At 47.6% G+C, this 16,785-nt stretch overlaps 1 protein-coding gene across 2 annotated transcripts in view; it reads left to right on the top strand.

Moving 5' to 3' along the window:
• The window catches only part of CSNK2B (casein kinase 2 beta), a 39,859-nt gene that overhangs the window by 16,007 nt on the left and 7,067 nt on the right, over positions 1 to 16,785 (top strand). For both annotated transcript variants that reach the window (XM_063938080.1, XM_063938079.1), the window contains exons 5-6: positions 15,220 to 15,295; positions 15,432 to 15,621. In XM_063938080.1, coding sequence (XP_063794150.1) covers positions 15,220 to 15,295; positions 15,432 to 15,621 — 266 coding nt within the window. The remainder of the gene's footprint in view (positions 1 to 15,219; positions 15,296 to 15,431; positions 15,622 to 16,785) is intronic.

Genomic DNA, 16,785 nt, shown 5'->3' with positions numbered 1-16,785 from the left:
TTTTTTTTTTGTGTAGTATATAAAGAAAAGTCCAGCTAGGTGAATCCAGTGTACCTTTCATATCAATCGCCCGTTACAGTCTTTCTATTCCTATTATAAAGGGGGAAAGCACTGAGGAGCGCTCTATGGGGTGCAGCTTCAAATGTTAAAGGCACTTACCAAGTAGAGTCTAAAACTTAATAGGTTTGCACAAACTGTAATAAGATGAGCGCTAGTTTGGGCGACTCCCGGGTATGCGTTTCCTGTTGGGTCAGGACGCTCAACACTGTAGCAAGGTTCCGCTAAGGTCATGGGAGCAAGCTCTGACATATTTCAAAAGAAATGTCAAAATCCCGCAAACAGCAGTCAGAGGGGCTGAGGGATTCTCAAAGACCATGGAGGAATTTCTGATTTAAATTAATCCCGCCTGCGCAAACTTTAAGCAAGGCGGTTAAGAGAACCCTCCCCATCTTACACAAAGGAGGAAGAGGGTCTTATACATGAAAAGGCAAGATAATTGAGCCTGCCTTAGATCAGGAGTTTAGATTCCCTTTTAGAAGTGGTTATGGAGATCCTAAGCTTCAAGAAGTAAGGAGCTGAGGAACCAGAGAGTTTTCGATTTATTCGGATCCCTCAAGTCGCTGCCAGTAGTGTTCCATATTCCTCAAACTCCAGACTCAGCTGGCGAAAACTTGGAAGCAACCTGATAAACGCTTTCAAGTGCCAAGGATGTTTGAAGTTACTTATCCTTTATCAAAGAGGGTAATGGCTGAGGGGGAGGTGCCGCCTTTATGGAGAAAACACTGTCACCTCTGCCTAGCGTGACCGCATTAAAGGATAGGTCATGTCGCAAGATGGACAATGCATTCAAATCAATTTGGTAGCAGCAATGGTGGTGAGGAGACAAAGGACGCTTGTAAAATAGCGACCTGCATCTCGGCTTTGGCCATTTTGGCTAGAAGAATTTTATGGCTCAAAGAATGGAGAGTGGACTACGATTCCAGTAGTAGAGGCTATTCCATTTGGGGGTTAGATCTTATTTGGTCCTGAATTAGATAAGTGGATTTCACGGACAAGTGCAGTGAAATCTACCTTTCTACCTACTTACTCGAGAGGTAGAGGTCGTTCACAGTCGTCACTGGAAGGCAGGGCAAACCTGCGGACAAACCCGTGACATTACGGTCTCTCTGCTCAACTGGGGTCCCCCTTGGTGGACGCAGAGTTGGAAGGTTTTCGGGATGCCTGGGCCAAAGCCTCACCAGAAGTCTGGGTCAACATGATATTTCCCAGAGTTACAGGATAGAGTTTCAAACACAGTTTATTTACAGCGCGAAGGCTTAGGTGCCCGTTGCGAGCAGGAGCATTACAGGCGGCAGATTCAAAGAGTCCTGCGTACAAAGGGTTATGTCACCAGTCCTGGATCCTCAAGGAGGAACGGGATTTTCTTCAGATCTTTTGGTAAAAAAAAAGGAAACCTTCATATACCGATTTGTACACTTCACCAAGCTTACTTAAGATGTGCATGGGTGAAGGATCACTCCCAATTCAGGGCTCTGGCATTCAGTATCTCATCAGCCCCAAGAATCTTTACAAAGATCATAGCAATAGTGGTGACAGGATTGAGACAGACAGGGGTCACGATCATCCCTTATCTAGACGATCTACTGATCAAGGCCTCATCTCAGGAACATCTCTTCGATTTCTCATTCAACATGGGTGGATTGTGAACTTCCAGAAATCCACCCTCATGCCAACTCAACTGTTTCAATTCCTCGGTCTCATATTGGACACTGTACGATTGAGAGTATTCCTACCAGAGAACAAGATCCAGGACCTACAGAGGTTCGTGGCTCAGGTACTAAGGACAGAGACAGTTTCTCTACACCTGTGCAACTTCTCGGGAAGATGGTGGCGTCATTCGAAGCTCTCCAGTACGGCAGACTTCATTCCCGACCATTCCAGATGAAATCCACCACGCATACGAAACTCCTTGAATTGGTGGTCGTTGCGCAAGCAGCAGGCAAGAGATTCAACGTTTGGGCTTGGAGGGTCCTGACAACGGACGCCAGTCTCGGAGGTTGGGGTACCGTCCTAGAGGAACAAATTCCTAACGGTTTGCAGATTCAGGATGGAGTACATACAGTCAGTTATTGCAGGTTTGGAACGTGGGCGTGACAGGAGAGCAGTCTACCCATAAACATTCTCAAACTGAAAGCGGTTACAATGCGTTTCTCTTAGCCGAGGACCTGGTCATGGGTCAACACTTCAAGATAAATGTCACGACGACGGCTTACATAAGCCATCAAGGAGGAACAGAGAGCAGGATGGCTTTAAAGGAAGACACAAAGATCTTGTGGTCAGAAAAGCGACACATCCTCCTCTCGGCAGTGTTCATTCCAGGAGTGGAGAACTGGGAAGCAGCTTATCTCAGTCGCCAGAACAGACATCCGGAAAAGGTGGTGCCTATAGCTACAGATTTTCGACATGGTGGTGAGGAGTTGGGGTCTATCTCAAGTGGACCTAATGGCGTCACGGAACAACCATCAGCGGCCCAGATGTGTGTCCAGGACAAGAGATCCAGCAGCACACTCCCTTGGTGTTACAGAAGGGTTTCCGTTTTTCCATGAAACAAGCAATTCTATTTGCACCTCATTGGCTCCGCAGAATTTGGTACTCAGATTTGCGGGGGGTTACTAGTGGAAGATCCTTGGAGATTACCTCAGAGAGAGGACCTGTTATCTCGGGAACTGTCCCTACACAGAACTGGACAGGCTACGCTTAACGGCGTGGTTATTGAAACACGGATCTTAAGTAACAGAGGGATACCAAGAATGGCTATTCCTACGATGATTACTGCTAGGAAACTGGTTACATCCTTGCACTACTACAGAATTTGGAAGAAGTACATGGACTGGTGTCAGGAACGTGGGTGGAATTTGAAGAACTTCCACTTACCCAAACTTCTACCATTTCTTCAAACTGGTATAGATGGAAGACTAAGACTGGGTTCTTTGAAGGTTCCAGTTTCGTCTCTCTCCATCCTATTTCGACAGCGATTAGCATCCTTACAACAAACCTTTTTACAGGGGGTTCTGAGGATACAACCTCCTTTCCGTCCTCCCACTGCGCCGTGGGACTTAAATTTGGTGTTGGAATTTTAGAGATCACCAACTTTTGAGCCATTAGCAAGTACAGACTTGAACTATCTCTCTAGGAAGGTCACGTTATTGTTGCCTTGGCTTCGGCCAGGAGGGTTTTTAAATTGGGAACCTTATCGTGTAAGAGTCCCTTTCCAATTTTCCATTAGGATAGGGCAGAACTCCGTATAAGAGCTGATTTCCTTCCTAAGGTTGTTTCGGAGTTTCACGTAAACCGGCCAATTGTGGTCCCATCTTTCCAGGGTTTCGCTGATGGGAACGTGTCCTTGGATGTTGTCCGAGCTTTCGGGTATACGTACAAGTTACGTCGTCCTTCAGAACGTTGGACCATTTGTTTGTTCTTTATGATGAACCAAAGAAGGGTTGGCCAGCGTCTAAACAGTCTTCGTCTAGATGGGTTTGATTTGCCATTCGACAAGCTTTTATTCCTGTGGCAAACAGGTTCCAGTTCAGACGGGTGATCATACCACCGGATCAGTGGGTGCCTCATGGGCGGCTGACGGAGGTGCTTCCACTACTCGGCTTTGCAGAGCTGCGACGTGGTCCTCAGCCCACACGTTCGCGAAACTTTACAAGTTTGATACCTTTGCGTCCGGAGACTCTAACTTCAGACGCTTAGTTTTGCAGGCCACCGACAGCACTCCCTCCCTGGTGGATAACTTTGGGACGTCCCCTACTGTGTAAGACTGTTCCAGTGTCCCCTAGTGGATGAAAGAGAAAAGAGGATTTTGGTACTTACCGATAAATCCATTTCTCTGAATCCTCTAGGGGACACTGGACGCCCGCCTCGGTGCTGTCAACCTGCTGTGTTCAAAGTTCTTGTTCTAACAGTACGTACAAACAGCGTTAGTTTTTCTGTTAAGAGGTTCTTGGATGCTGTTTGATTCGCGGTACGGTTCGGTTCCTCGCCAGGTGCTATAGTTCCATGTCCTATTCTCTCGGTCAAATTTTCCAAACTGAAGGGGGAGGAACCGGCTGTGCAGACGATGCTAATTTTTAGATTGTGCCACACCTCCGGTTGCAAGCTTCACACCCCCTAATGTCTAAGAGGAACTCCAGTGTCCCCTAGAGGATTCAGAGAAATGGATTTATCGGTAAGTACCAAAATCCTCTTTTAATATTGAATACAGTAGTATACCGGTAGCCAATGGAGGGACTGACAAAGTGGGTCTGCAGATGAACGTCTAGCGAGGAATATTCGCCTCGCAGCTGCATTCAGAATGGATTGTAATGGTGAGAGTCTCTTCTTAGTAAGACCAGTAAGAAGTCTATTGCAATAATCAATGCGGGAGATAATGAGAGCATGGATTCGGGTTTTAGCAGTGTCTTGTGTAAGATATGGTCGTATTTTGGATATGTTTCTTAGATGCATGCAACATTATTTTGAGACAGATTGAATGTGTGGAGCAAAGGACAGTTCTGAGTCAAGTGTGACACCTAGGCAGCGAGCTTGTGGTGTAGGGTAGATTGTAGAGTTCTCAACAGTGATGGAGAAATCAGGTTTGTAACTGCTATTGGCCGGTGGAAATATATTTAACTCTGTTTTAGAAATACTAAGTTTGAGGTGGCGAGATGACATCCAAGATGAAATGGCAGAGAGGCATTCAGTGACACGACCCAATACAGCTAGAGACAAATCAGGGGAGGATAGGTAGATTTGAGTATCATCTGCGTACAGATGATACTGAAATCCAAAAGAACTGATTTGTTTCCCAAGAGATGAGGTACTCCAACTGAAAGAGTTAGTGAAGAGGAGGTGGATTCAGAGAAACGGACACTGAAAGAGCGATTAGGTAGGATAAGGAACCAAGAGAGTGCTGTGTCCTGAAGACCTAAGGATTGTAGTGTTTGTATGAGAAGAGTGGTCAACCGTGTCAAAAGCAGCAGAAAGATCTAGAACAATAAGTAGTGACTAATGGCCTTTAGACTTCAGTGACCAGATCATTCCTACTTCAAGGACAAGGAGGGGTGATGTGGAGACCACCGTGTGACAGTGCCGCAGGGGAGGCCATGTCTGGTTGTGTGAGCCATGTTTCTGTAATAGCCAGCAGGTTGAAGTTGTTAGATATGAAGAGGTCATGAACAGATGTTAGTTTGTTACAAACAGAGCATGCATTCCATAAGCCACATTTTAGTGATTTGGAGGGTGATGGGAGACGTGATGTTTGAGGTTAGCTGTATCTCTATATTGCTGTGAATCAGGTGAATGTGAGTGGGCCAGGTGTTTGGGGCCTGGATTAGGTGAAATGTCACCAGCTAATAGCAGTAAGAGAGAGAAGTAGATATAGTTGTATGAAGTTAGTGAATGTTTGTTTTTTATGGTGTCCAGTTGTGGATGTTATTGTTAAAGTACAAAGATGAGTAAACAGCTCGTGAGTGTTAATAAGAGTTGTGTGGATAATTTAATTCTTGGTTAATAACTTTTTTTTTTTTTTTTTTTTTCCTTTAATTATGGAAACCTGTGCAACCAAGGGGAGAATGTACAAACTCCCCACGGGCAAGGACTTGGTGGTGATTGAACCCCAGACCTCAGAGCTGGGAGGTAGAATGCTAACCATTACACCAATCATGCGGCGCGATGTACTGTGGTTTAGCTAGCTGGCCCCTGTACGTGCACCTGTGGTAGGGAAATTGGGCATAAGCTCCACTATGGCAGAGACATATGGCATGATTAAAGACTGTAAATGAGTAAAATTTGTGCAGCAAGTGTATAGATCAGTGGTTCCAAAACTGTGTGCCTTGGGACCCTGGGGTGCCTCAGAACACTTGCAGGGGTGCCTTGGATTGGTAGTCCAGGACCAATCAAAATAATTTCTGGTCAATGTAATAGGCAAAACCAGTGCTGGTGGCTGTCGGTCATACAATATGTGGACAAACAGAAGCAAATCTTGTTCCGCACCACATAATGGAACCTAAAGATAACATCAACAATTTTTGATTTAATAATTTCAAAATTTCTCGCTAAGAACTTTTTGGCCTAGGAGTGCCGTGAATAAAATTCTGATACTGTAGGGTGCCATGATTCAAAAAAGTTTGGGAACCACAGGTATAGATAGTAACCACCCTCTTGTCCTCCTAACGTTTTGGTGTAGCCCCTTACCCCCTCTACTTTCTAGCCATGTCTTTATATGGGCAGCCTTTTGTTGTCTGACATTGCTCAGAGAGATGACACCGCTCTACTACTATACCTGTGCCATGTGCAGTCTTATCAGGGATTATTCACCTGGTGGGTACCACAGGGCGCCAGAATACACAGAGGAGCCTGTTGGTAATATGTGGTTGAATGGTAATATTTTAGGCCTCCGAAAGTGGACAATCCCAGTTACCTACATGCTCTGTTACATTTAATTGTGTTGCAGCAATATCGCTTTTGCCATGATGTAGGCTGTCATAATAGAGATGAAACTATAAATCTCCTGTGATGCAACCAATCTATTCACAGCACAGAATGAGAACGCTGATATTCTATGACAGATTGGAACTTCCAATACAAAGAATGACGGCGGCAGCTCGACATAAATGAACACACCTAGCATGTAATGCTGGGCACACACTAGAGCAAGGTGGACCAGTTCTGTTAATGATTGTCAGAACAAACATTTTCCATCCTTCATTAGCATACTACAGGACGCTAGCGACGACGCTCGGTTGGACGTGCTAGCACATCCAGCCAAGCGTCTGTCGCTAGAGACTGTGGGAACGTGCAATCCCCCATACACACAGAGCGATATAGGCGATATGTCATTACAAAATGGCATATCATGCCGACATCGCTCTAGTGTGTACCCCACTTGACTCTTGTGGAGAAAGTTGTCAATGACATCCCTCCTGTGCTTGGGTGCGGGAACTGTCCTGATCTACAGTATCAGGTCCTGTGCAGTGATTATTCGCTGATGTACTGCAGATCTTCATGCGCTTCTGTCCGTGTCCTGTAGGATGCTGTTTACAGGGTGCACACAGCCTTAAGCTCAGTATCTGCCGTCGTGTCCACTGAGCGGCCAATCCAGGTTAGTATACACACAAATCACGCTCGACGTGTCTGTCAGGACACCCAGCTGGGCGGTCATTTGAATTTACCCGCCCAGCTGTGACGTGGGCCCCTGCAGCAGCAAGTGTAGACGGCCAGATGCGCTGATATATCTGAAGATATATCCACCGTCGGCTGTGCTGCACAGCAGACGTGATACGTCGGTGAACGATGCTGTTCGGACAGGTTGGGGGGAACACACCTGCTGATGGGGCTCGTGATATTTCGGCCAGTGTGTACCCAGCTTTAGACTCAACTTCCAGGCAGGGCACTTGTATGTGGTAGGACAGCAAGCCGGGAAACGGCAGTGAGAAGTCAGTGGATGTGAGCCAGTGGCCAACGCGTTTCGTCAACTAATGACTTTTTCAAGGAAAAAGTAATTGGGACCATTTTTTTGAAAATGAGTAAAAATGTCCCAAAAGTGACACTAAAAAAAAAAATCTGTTGCTGTGTATACTTTGTTTTTTTGGCATATTTTGACACGTTAAATTATAGGTTTATCTCAGATTTTCCTAAAAAATTTTTAAAAAAAGTAGCACAGCCTCTAAATTTGTCAAGTAGAAGTCCGTTTCCTTTACGAACCAGTGTTGGCCTTAGCTTGTCCCGTACGTGACGGCAAAATTTTGTGGTATTGTGTTGGGTATAACAGTGGCACTATTTTTGTCTTTCTTTTCTACCTAGACTAAAATAAGCCAAGTTACGCACTTGGATATTACATCCATCTTTTTTTCAAAAATAAATTCCTCGTGTTAAGTTTTAACAAAAATGTATATATTAAAACTTGTACAAATGTCCTGTACGTGACAGTGGAATGGCTCAATAGATGATGATGTGCATTAGGGAAGGGGGGGGGGGGGGGTTATAAGAACAGAGGAGTTGAGTTTCTTTGTGTGTGTGCCCGCAGTACAGGGGATTGGGCCAGTATCTGTAAACACTCATTAGCCATAACATTAAAACCACTGACCGGGAATTGAGTGGTGGTATCCGGACTCTGGGTCGACACCAGAAATAGGTTGACGTGAACAAGGTCGATATGAGTGTTTTTTGTTTTTTTTCTTTTTCTTTTTTTCTTGTTTTATCTTTTTGAACCTTTTCATACTTTATGATCCACATGGACTACGATTGGGAACGGTAATCTGTGCCGAGCTCAGCGGTAGCGGACTGAGGCACCTTGCCCGAACGCGAGCCATGCGAGGGGACACGGTGCACTAATTGGGGTTCCCGGTTACTTTACGAAGAAAACACCAGAAAAAACATGAAAAACTCATATCAACCTTTTTCATGTCGACCTAATGGCCATGTCGACCTATTTCTAGTGTCGACCTAGCCACTGTCGAACAATAGGTGTTGTCCTAATGGGTGTCGACCTAGACCCGGTTGACCCTGAGTCCCATACCCATGATTGACATCAGGACAGGAGTTTGATCTTGATTTGGATTTGGGCCTAATCTGTAACCTCAAATGAAACCATTTCCCAAGCACTGGATCTCAGGAATGCTGCTACTCCGCCCTAATGTGACTTCCCCGGTCCTTCTGCCCATCATTGCATAACATTGTGGTGTTACTATTTTTGTCGTGTGTCCTCCCCTATTTCTAAATATGTCACCTTTGTTGTTCTGTCACGAGGTCATTCTTCCTACAATACACTGGCTGCTTTCCATACCACAACATGGTCCCTTCCCTGTGTTATGAATATTTTTTTACTCCAGTCAGTCCCCACTTTTATGTTGTGCTTCTGCTAATTGCACATCCTGCCAACTATAACCTATGTAGTGCGCCCTACGTGGCTGCCGTGGCTGGATGAACAACGTGTGGAATTATTTATGCAGTGCGTATCATAGTAAACACTTCATTTACCTGTATGTCTTCCATGTATTGCTTATCCCACACATTGTAACCCAGGCAGTGCGCCCAACATGGCTGCCTATCCTAGTACGCTTATGGGTGTGATGAACAATGCATGGATCTGATGACTTTTTTTTTTATGGATCCTGTATCTCACTTTAGTATTCTGTAGGTCCCCCGTTATGTGTCGTCTCATCCAGGCATTGCCTATTCCACCCGGAGTAACCTATGCGGTGCGCCCAAGATGGCCACTCGCTTGGTACCTTCCTGGGTGGGATAAATAATCCTTGGAATTTATTATCCAAAATGGCTGCATCACCCTGTTTTACGTTCATCGGTTTCTGCATTTCCTGCAAATCTAAACATCTGTATTATGTTCACAAGTCTGTAATTCACCTCGAGTCCTCCTGGAGAGAAGGGTTATATAAATCTCGTTATAACGGCAGCTTACATGAGGTGGGATATATTAGGTGGTAAGTGAACACTTAGTTGTAGTTGATGTGTTGGAAGCAGGAAAATTGGGTAAGTGTAAGGATCGGAGAGACTTTTACAAGGGCCCAATTGTGATAGTTGGACGTATAGGTCTTGAACCATGGAAGCCCCAGCTCGAGCCTTAAAGGTTCTGCAGCTAACGTCTTGGTGCCAGATATGACGGGACACCTTTAGAGATCTTGTGGAGTCCGTTTCACGGCGGGTCAGAGCTGATTCGGTGGCACGAATGGGACCTAACCAATATTAGGCAGGTGGTTTCAATGTTATTCCTGATGAGAGAATGTGTAATTGCTCAGTGCGGTATTACAGAATGGAATATATGTAAATGTGTAACCGCTCTGTCCAAATACCTGCTGTGTCCTCTTATCCCAAATCTTGTATCCCGTTACCATGACGTATGTGTATACGGTGTGTGCTGTCACTTCCTGAGGCTGCTATTACTGCAGACTATCACAGGAGGGTAACCAGGGAGGTGAGTTCTGGATCTACACGTCAGCAGTCACAAGACCTCATTCATTGCTCCTGCACCTCCTGCCTTTGTCTCTAGGTAGTTGCTTGTTGTACACCAGCTGTTCTGTTAATTTAATCCCTGGGTGCAGCCAAAACTGGATGCTCATTCTGTCACTTAATGACTAATTGTATTGTAATCTCAAGGGTGATTACTTTCTTTTCTCTGACGTCCTAGTGGATGCTGGGAACTCCGTAAGGACCATGGGGAATAGCGGCTCCGCAGGAGTCTGGGCACAAAAGTAAAGCTTTAGGACTACCTGGTGTGCACTGGCTCCTCCCCCTATGACCCTCCTCCAAGCCTCAGTTAGATTTTTGTGCCCGACCGAGCAGGGTGCAATCTAGGGGGCTCTCCTGAGCTTCTTAGAAAAAGTTAGTTTTAGGTTTCTTATTTTCAGTGAGACCTGCTGGCAACAGGCTCACTGCATCGAGGGACTAAGGGGAGAAGAAGCGAACCTGCCTGCTTGCAGCCAGCTTGGGCTTCTTAGGCTACTGGACACCATTAGCTCCAGAGGGACCGAACACAGGCCCAGCCTCGGAGTCCGGTCCCAGAGCCGCGCCGCCGGCCCCCTTACAGAGCCAGAAGCAAGAAGAGGTCCGGAAAATCGGCGGCAGAAGACATCCGTCTTCAACAAGGTAGCGCACAGCACTGCAGCTGTGCGCCATTGCTCCTCAGGCACACTTCACACTCCGGTCACTGAGAGTGCAGGGCGCTAGGGGGGGGGCGCCCTGAGCAGCAATAAAAACACCTTGGCTGGCGAAAATACACCACATATAACCCCCAGGGCTATATGGATGTATTTTAACCCCTGCCAGAATACAGCAAAACGCGGGAGAAAAGTCAGCCGAGAAGGGGGCGGAGCCTATCTCCTCAGCACACTGGCGCCATTTTCCCTCACAGCTCCGCTGGAAGGACGTCTCCCTGACTCTCCCCTGCAGTCCTGCACTACAGAAAAGGGTAAAACAAGAGGGGGGGGCACTAATTTGGCGCAGTAATCATAAAAACAGCAGCTATAAGGGAAAAACACTCTTTATAGGGTTATCCCAGTATATATATAGCGCTCTGGTGTGTGCTGGCATACTCTCCCTCTGTCTCCCCAAAGGGCTAGTGGGGTCCTGTCCTCTATCAGAGCATTCCCTGTGTGTGTGTGCAGTGTGTCGGTACGATTGTGTCGACATGTATGAGGAGGAAAATGATGTGGAGGCGGAGCAATTGCCTGTATTAGAGATGTCACCCCCTAGGGAGTCGACACCTGAGTGGATGGGTTTATGGAAGGAATTACGTGACAGTGTCAGCTCTTTACAAAAGACGGTTGATGACATGAGACAGCCGGCTACTCAGCTTGTGCCTGTCCAGGCGTCTCAAAGGCCATCAGGGGCTCTAAAACGCCCGTTACCTCAGATGGCAGATACAGACGCCGACACGGATACTGACTCCAGTGTCGACGATGAAGAGACGAATGTGACTTCCAGTAGGGCCACACGTTACATGATTGAGGCAATGAAAAATGTTTTACATATTTCTGATAATACAAGTACCACTAAAAAGGGTATTATGTTTGGTGAGAAAAAACTGCCTGTAGTTTTTCCTGCATCTGAGGAATTAAATGAAGTGTGTGATGAAGCGTGGGTTTCCCCCGATAAAAAAACTGACTATAGAGCATTTAAAAGATGCATTTTTATATATGCGTGATGCACAGAGGGATATTTGCCGACTGGCATCAAGAGTAAGTGCGCTGTCCATCTCTGCCAGAAGAGGGTTATGGACGCGGCAGTGGTCAGGTGATGCGGATTCCAAAAGGCATATGGAAGTATTGCCTTATAAAGGGGAGGAGTTATTTGGGGTAGGTCTATCAGACCTAGTGGCCACGGCAACTGCTGGGAAATCCACATTTTTACCCCAGGTAGCCTCTCAACATAAGAAGACGCCGTATTATCAGGCGCAGTCCTTTCGGCCCCAGAAGGGAAAGCGGGCAAAAGGCTCCTCATTTCTGCCCCATGGCAGAGGGAGAGGAAAAAGGCTGCAGCAAACAGCCAGTTCCCAGGAACAGAAGCCCTCTCCCGCTTCTGCCAAGTCCTCAGCATGACGCTGGGGCTTTACAAGCGGACTCAGGCACGGTGGGGGCCCGTCTCAAGAATTTCAGCGCACAGTGAGCTCACTCACAGGTGGACCCCTGGATCCTTCAGGTGGTATCTCAGGGGTACAAATTGGAATTCGAGACGTTTCCCCCTCGCCATTTCCTAAAGTCTGCTTTACCGATGTCTCCCTCCGACAGGGAGGCGGTATTGGAAGCCATTCACAAGCTGTATTCCCAGCAGGTGATAATCAAGGTACCCCTCCTGCAACAGGGAAAGGGGTATTATTCCACGCTTTTTGTGGTACCGAAGCCGGACGGCTCGGTGAGACCTATTTTAAATCTGAAATCCTTGAACACTTACATACTGAGGTTCAGATTCAAGATGGAGTCACTCAGAGCGGTGATTGCAAACCTGGAAGAAGGGGATTATATGGTGTCTCTGGACATCAAGGATGCTTACCTCCATGTCCCAATTTACCCTTCTCACCAAGGGTACCTCAGGTTTGTGGTACAGAACTGTCACTATCAGTTTCAGACGCTGCCGTTTGGATTGTCCACGGCACCCCGGGTCTTTACCAAAGTAATGGCCGAAATGATGATACTCCTTCGAAGGAAGGGAGTTTTAATTATCCCTTACTTGGACGATCTCCTGATAAGGGCAAGATCCAGGGAACAGTTGGTAGTCGGGGTAGCACTATCTCAAGTAGTGTTGCGGCAGCACGGTTGGATTCTCAATATTCCAAAATCGCAGCTGATCCCGACGACACGTCTTCTATTCCTAGGGATGATCCTGGACACAGTCCAGAAAAAGGTGTTTCTCCCGGAGGAGAAAGCCAGGGAGTTATCCGAGCTAGTCAGAAACCTCCTAAAACCAGGCCAAGTGTCAGTGCATCAATGCACAAGGGTCCTGGGAAAAATGGTGGCTTCCTACGAAGCAATCCCATTCGGCAGATTCCACGCAAGAACTTTCCAGTGGGACCTGCTGGACAAATGGTCCGGATCGCATCTTCAGATGCATCAGCGGATAACCCTGTCACCAAAGACAAGGGTGTCTCTCCTGTGGTGGTTGCAGAGTGCTCATCTTCTAGAGGGCCGCAGATTCGGCATTCAGGACTGGGTCCTGGTGACCATAGATGCCAGCCTGCGAGGCTGGGGAGCAGTCACACAGGGAAGAAATTTCCAGGGCTTGTGGTCAAGCCTGGAGACATCACTTCACATAAATATCCTGGAGTTAAGGGCCATTTACAATGCTCTAAGCCAAGCAAGACCTCTGCTTCAGGGTCAGCCGGTGCTGATCCAGTCGGACAACATCACGGCAGTCGCCCACGTAAACAGACAGGGCGGCACAAGAAGCAGGAGGGCAATGGCAGAAGCTGCAAGGATTCTTCGCTGGGCGGAAAATCATGTGATAGCACTGTCAGCAGTGTTCATTCCGGGAGTGGACAACTGGGAAGCAGACTTCCTCAGCAGGCACGACCTCCACCCGGGAGAGTGTTGAACGCCGGATCCTGAAGGAAAAAGGCATTTCGGAGGAAGTCATCCCTACCCTGATCAAGGCCAGGAAGGATGTGACCGCAAAACATTATCACCGCATTTGGCGAAAATATGTTGCGTGGTGCGAGGCCAGGAAGGCCCCAACGGAGGAATTTCAACCGGGGCGATTCCTGCATTTCCTGCAAACAGGAGTGTCTATGGGCCTGAAATTGGGGTCCATTAAGGTTCAAATTTCGGCCCTGTCGATTTTCTTCCAGAAAGAACTGGCTTCAGTTCCTGAAGTTCAGACGTTTGTCAAGGGGGTGCTGCATATACAGCCTCCTTTTGTGCCTCCAGTGGCACCTTGGGATCTCAATGTAGTTTTGGGATTCCTCAAATCACATTGGTTTGAACCACTTAAATCTGTGGATTTAAAATATCTCACATGGAAAGTGGTCATGCTGTTGGCCCTGGCTTCGGCCAGGCGCGTGTCAGAATTGGCGGCTTTATCCTGTAAAATCCCTTATCTGATTTTCCATTCGGACAGGGCGGAATTGAGGACTCGTCCTCAGTTTCTCCCTAAGGTGGTGTCAGCGTTTCACCTGAACCAGCCTATTGTGGTGCCTGCGGCTACTAGGGACTTGGAGGACTCCAAGTTGCTGGACGTTGTCAGGGCCCTGAAAATATGTTTCCAGGATGGCTGGAGTCAGAAAATCTGACTCCCTGTTTATCCTGTATGCACCCAACAAGCTGGGTGCTCCTGCTTCTAAGCAGACCGTTGCTCGTTGGATTTGTAGTACAATTCAGCTTGCACATTCTGTGGCAGGCCTGCCACAGCCAAAATCTGTAAAAGCCCATTCCACAAGGAAGGTGGGCTCATCTTGGGCGGCTGCCCGAGGGGTCTCGGCTTTACAACTTTGCCGAGCAGCTACTTGGTCAGGGGCAAACACGTTTGCTAAATTCTACAAGTTTGACACCCTGGCTGAGGAGGACCTTGAGTTCTCTCATTCGGTGCTGCAGAGTCATCCGCACTCTCCCGCCCGTTTGGGAGCTTTGGTATAATCCCCATGGTCCTTACGGAGTTCCCAGCATCCACTAGGACGTCAGAGAAAATAAGAATTTACTTACCGATAATTCTATTCTCGTAGTCCGTAGTGGATGCTGGGTGCCCATCCCAAGTGCGGATTGTCTGCAATACTTGTACATAGTTATTGTTAACTAAATCGGGTTATTGTTGTTGTGAGCCATCTTTCCAGAGGCTCCTCTGTTATCATGCTGTTAACTGGGTTCAGATCACAAGTTGTACGGTGTGATTGGTGTGGCTGGTATGAGTCTTACCCGGGATTCAAAATCCTTCCTTATTGTGTACGCTCGTCCGGGCACAGTATCCTAACTGAGGCTTGGAGGAGGGTCATAGGGGGAGGAGCCAGTGCACACCAGGTAGTCCTAAAGCTTTACTTTTGTGCCCAGACTCCTGCGGAGCCGCTATTCCCCATGGTCCTTACGGAGTTCCCAGCATCCACTACGGACTACGAGAAATAGAATTATCGGTAAGTAAATTCTTATTTTTATACACCTAATGTGCATGTTTTCCCCCTGTAAGGTCCTGTATACTTCCCGTGGAGTTGCATAGAAACATACATTGTGTCTTGTTTTGCAGCTGGAGAAATATCAGCAGGGCGATTTTGGCTATTGTCCCCGTGTCTATTGTGAGAACCAGCCAATGCTACCCATTGGTAAGAACCTCCCGTCCCCTAATTTGCCTCCGCCTATCTCCCTCCCTCCCCCACCGTGTACTGTGTTCTGCTTTCTTCCCAGACTATTTTATTTCCTACCATGTTGCGCTGACCCCTTCCTCTGTCCATCTCGCAGGTCTCTCTGATATCCCCGGGGAAGCTATGGTAAAGCTTTACTGTCCCAAGTGTATGGATGTTTACACCCCCAAATCCTCCCGTCACCATCACACAGATGGAGCATATTTTGGCACTGGATTCCCCCATATGCTCTTCATGGTGCACCCAGAGTATCGGCCCAAGAGACCCGCCAATCAGTTTGTCCCCAGGTAAGGGGTGCTTAGTATCTCAACGGGAAGAGGGGTGGTATATGAAGGCGGTGGGCAGGGAATGGAGAACACCTAATCTGGTTTTAAACAAATGGTTAGTCCACCTCTATTGTGTGGCAGTTGGGCTGGGCCAATTCCAGGTTTTGGGTAGCTGATGGGCCTAAACACTTGCTGCTAGCGTCTAATGTCTCAGTCGCCTCTATCCTGGTCAGGGGGTATACATACCCCTATCTCCATATCTCTTTTACAAGTCCCAGGGGGTGATTCCATTCTGTGTGATGGCCGGAACATACATTCTGGAATGGCACATTGTTACCACCAACATCAGTCATTTTGCTTCATAACCTGTAGAGGTGAGCGGGGGAAAAAATCGACACCTCACTGAGGAAGGAAACCTTTCCGAAACGCCTTGGTGTTTGGAGGTACAGGGATCACCACTATCGCGTACATAAGGCGTAAGATCTTTTCTCTAACGTCCTAGTGGATGCTGGGGACTCCGAAAGGACCATGGGGAATAGCGGCTCCGCAGGAGACTGGGCACAAAGTAAAAGCTTTAGGACTAGCTGGTGTGCACTGGCTCCTCCCCCTATGACCCTCCTCCAAGCCTCAGTTAAGATTTTGTGCCAGAACGAGAAGGGTGCAATCTAGGTGGCTCTCCTGAGCTGCTTAGAGTAAAAGTTTAAATAGGTTTTTTTATTTTCAGTGAGACCTGCTGGCAACAGGCTCACTGCATCGAGGGACTAAGGGGAGAAGAAGCGAACTCACCTGCGTGCAGAGTGGATTGGGCTTCTTAGGCTACTGGACATTAGCTCCAGAGGGACGATCACAGGCCCAGCCATGGATGGGTCCCGGAGCCGCGCCGCCGGCCCCCTTACAGAGCCAGAAGAGTGAAGAGGTCCGGAAAATCGGCGGCAGAAGACGTCCTGTCTTCAATAAGGTAGCGCACAGCACCGCAGCTGTGCGCCATTGCTCTCAGCACACTTCACACTCCGGTCACTGAGGGTGCAGGGCGCTGGGGGGGGGCGCCCTGGGACGCAATGAAAATACCTTAAATGGCTAAAAATACATCACATATAGCTCCTGGGCTATATGGATGTATTTAACCCCTGCCAGTTTTCCACAAAAAAGCGGGAGAAAGGCTGCCGAAAAAGGGGCGGAGCCTAT

This window comes from Pseudophryne corroboree, chromosome 8 (genome assembly GCF_028390025.1).
Source record: "Pseudophryne corroboree isolate aPseCor3 chromosome 8, aPseCor3.hap2, whole genome shotgun sequence".
NCBI classification, from domain to species: domain Eukaryota; kingdom Metazoa; phylum Chordata; class Amphibia; order Anura; family Myobatrachidae; genus Pseudophryne; species Pseudophryne corroboree.
This window is presented reverse-complemented; position numbering and strand designations above follow the sequence as displayed.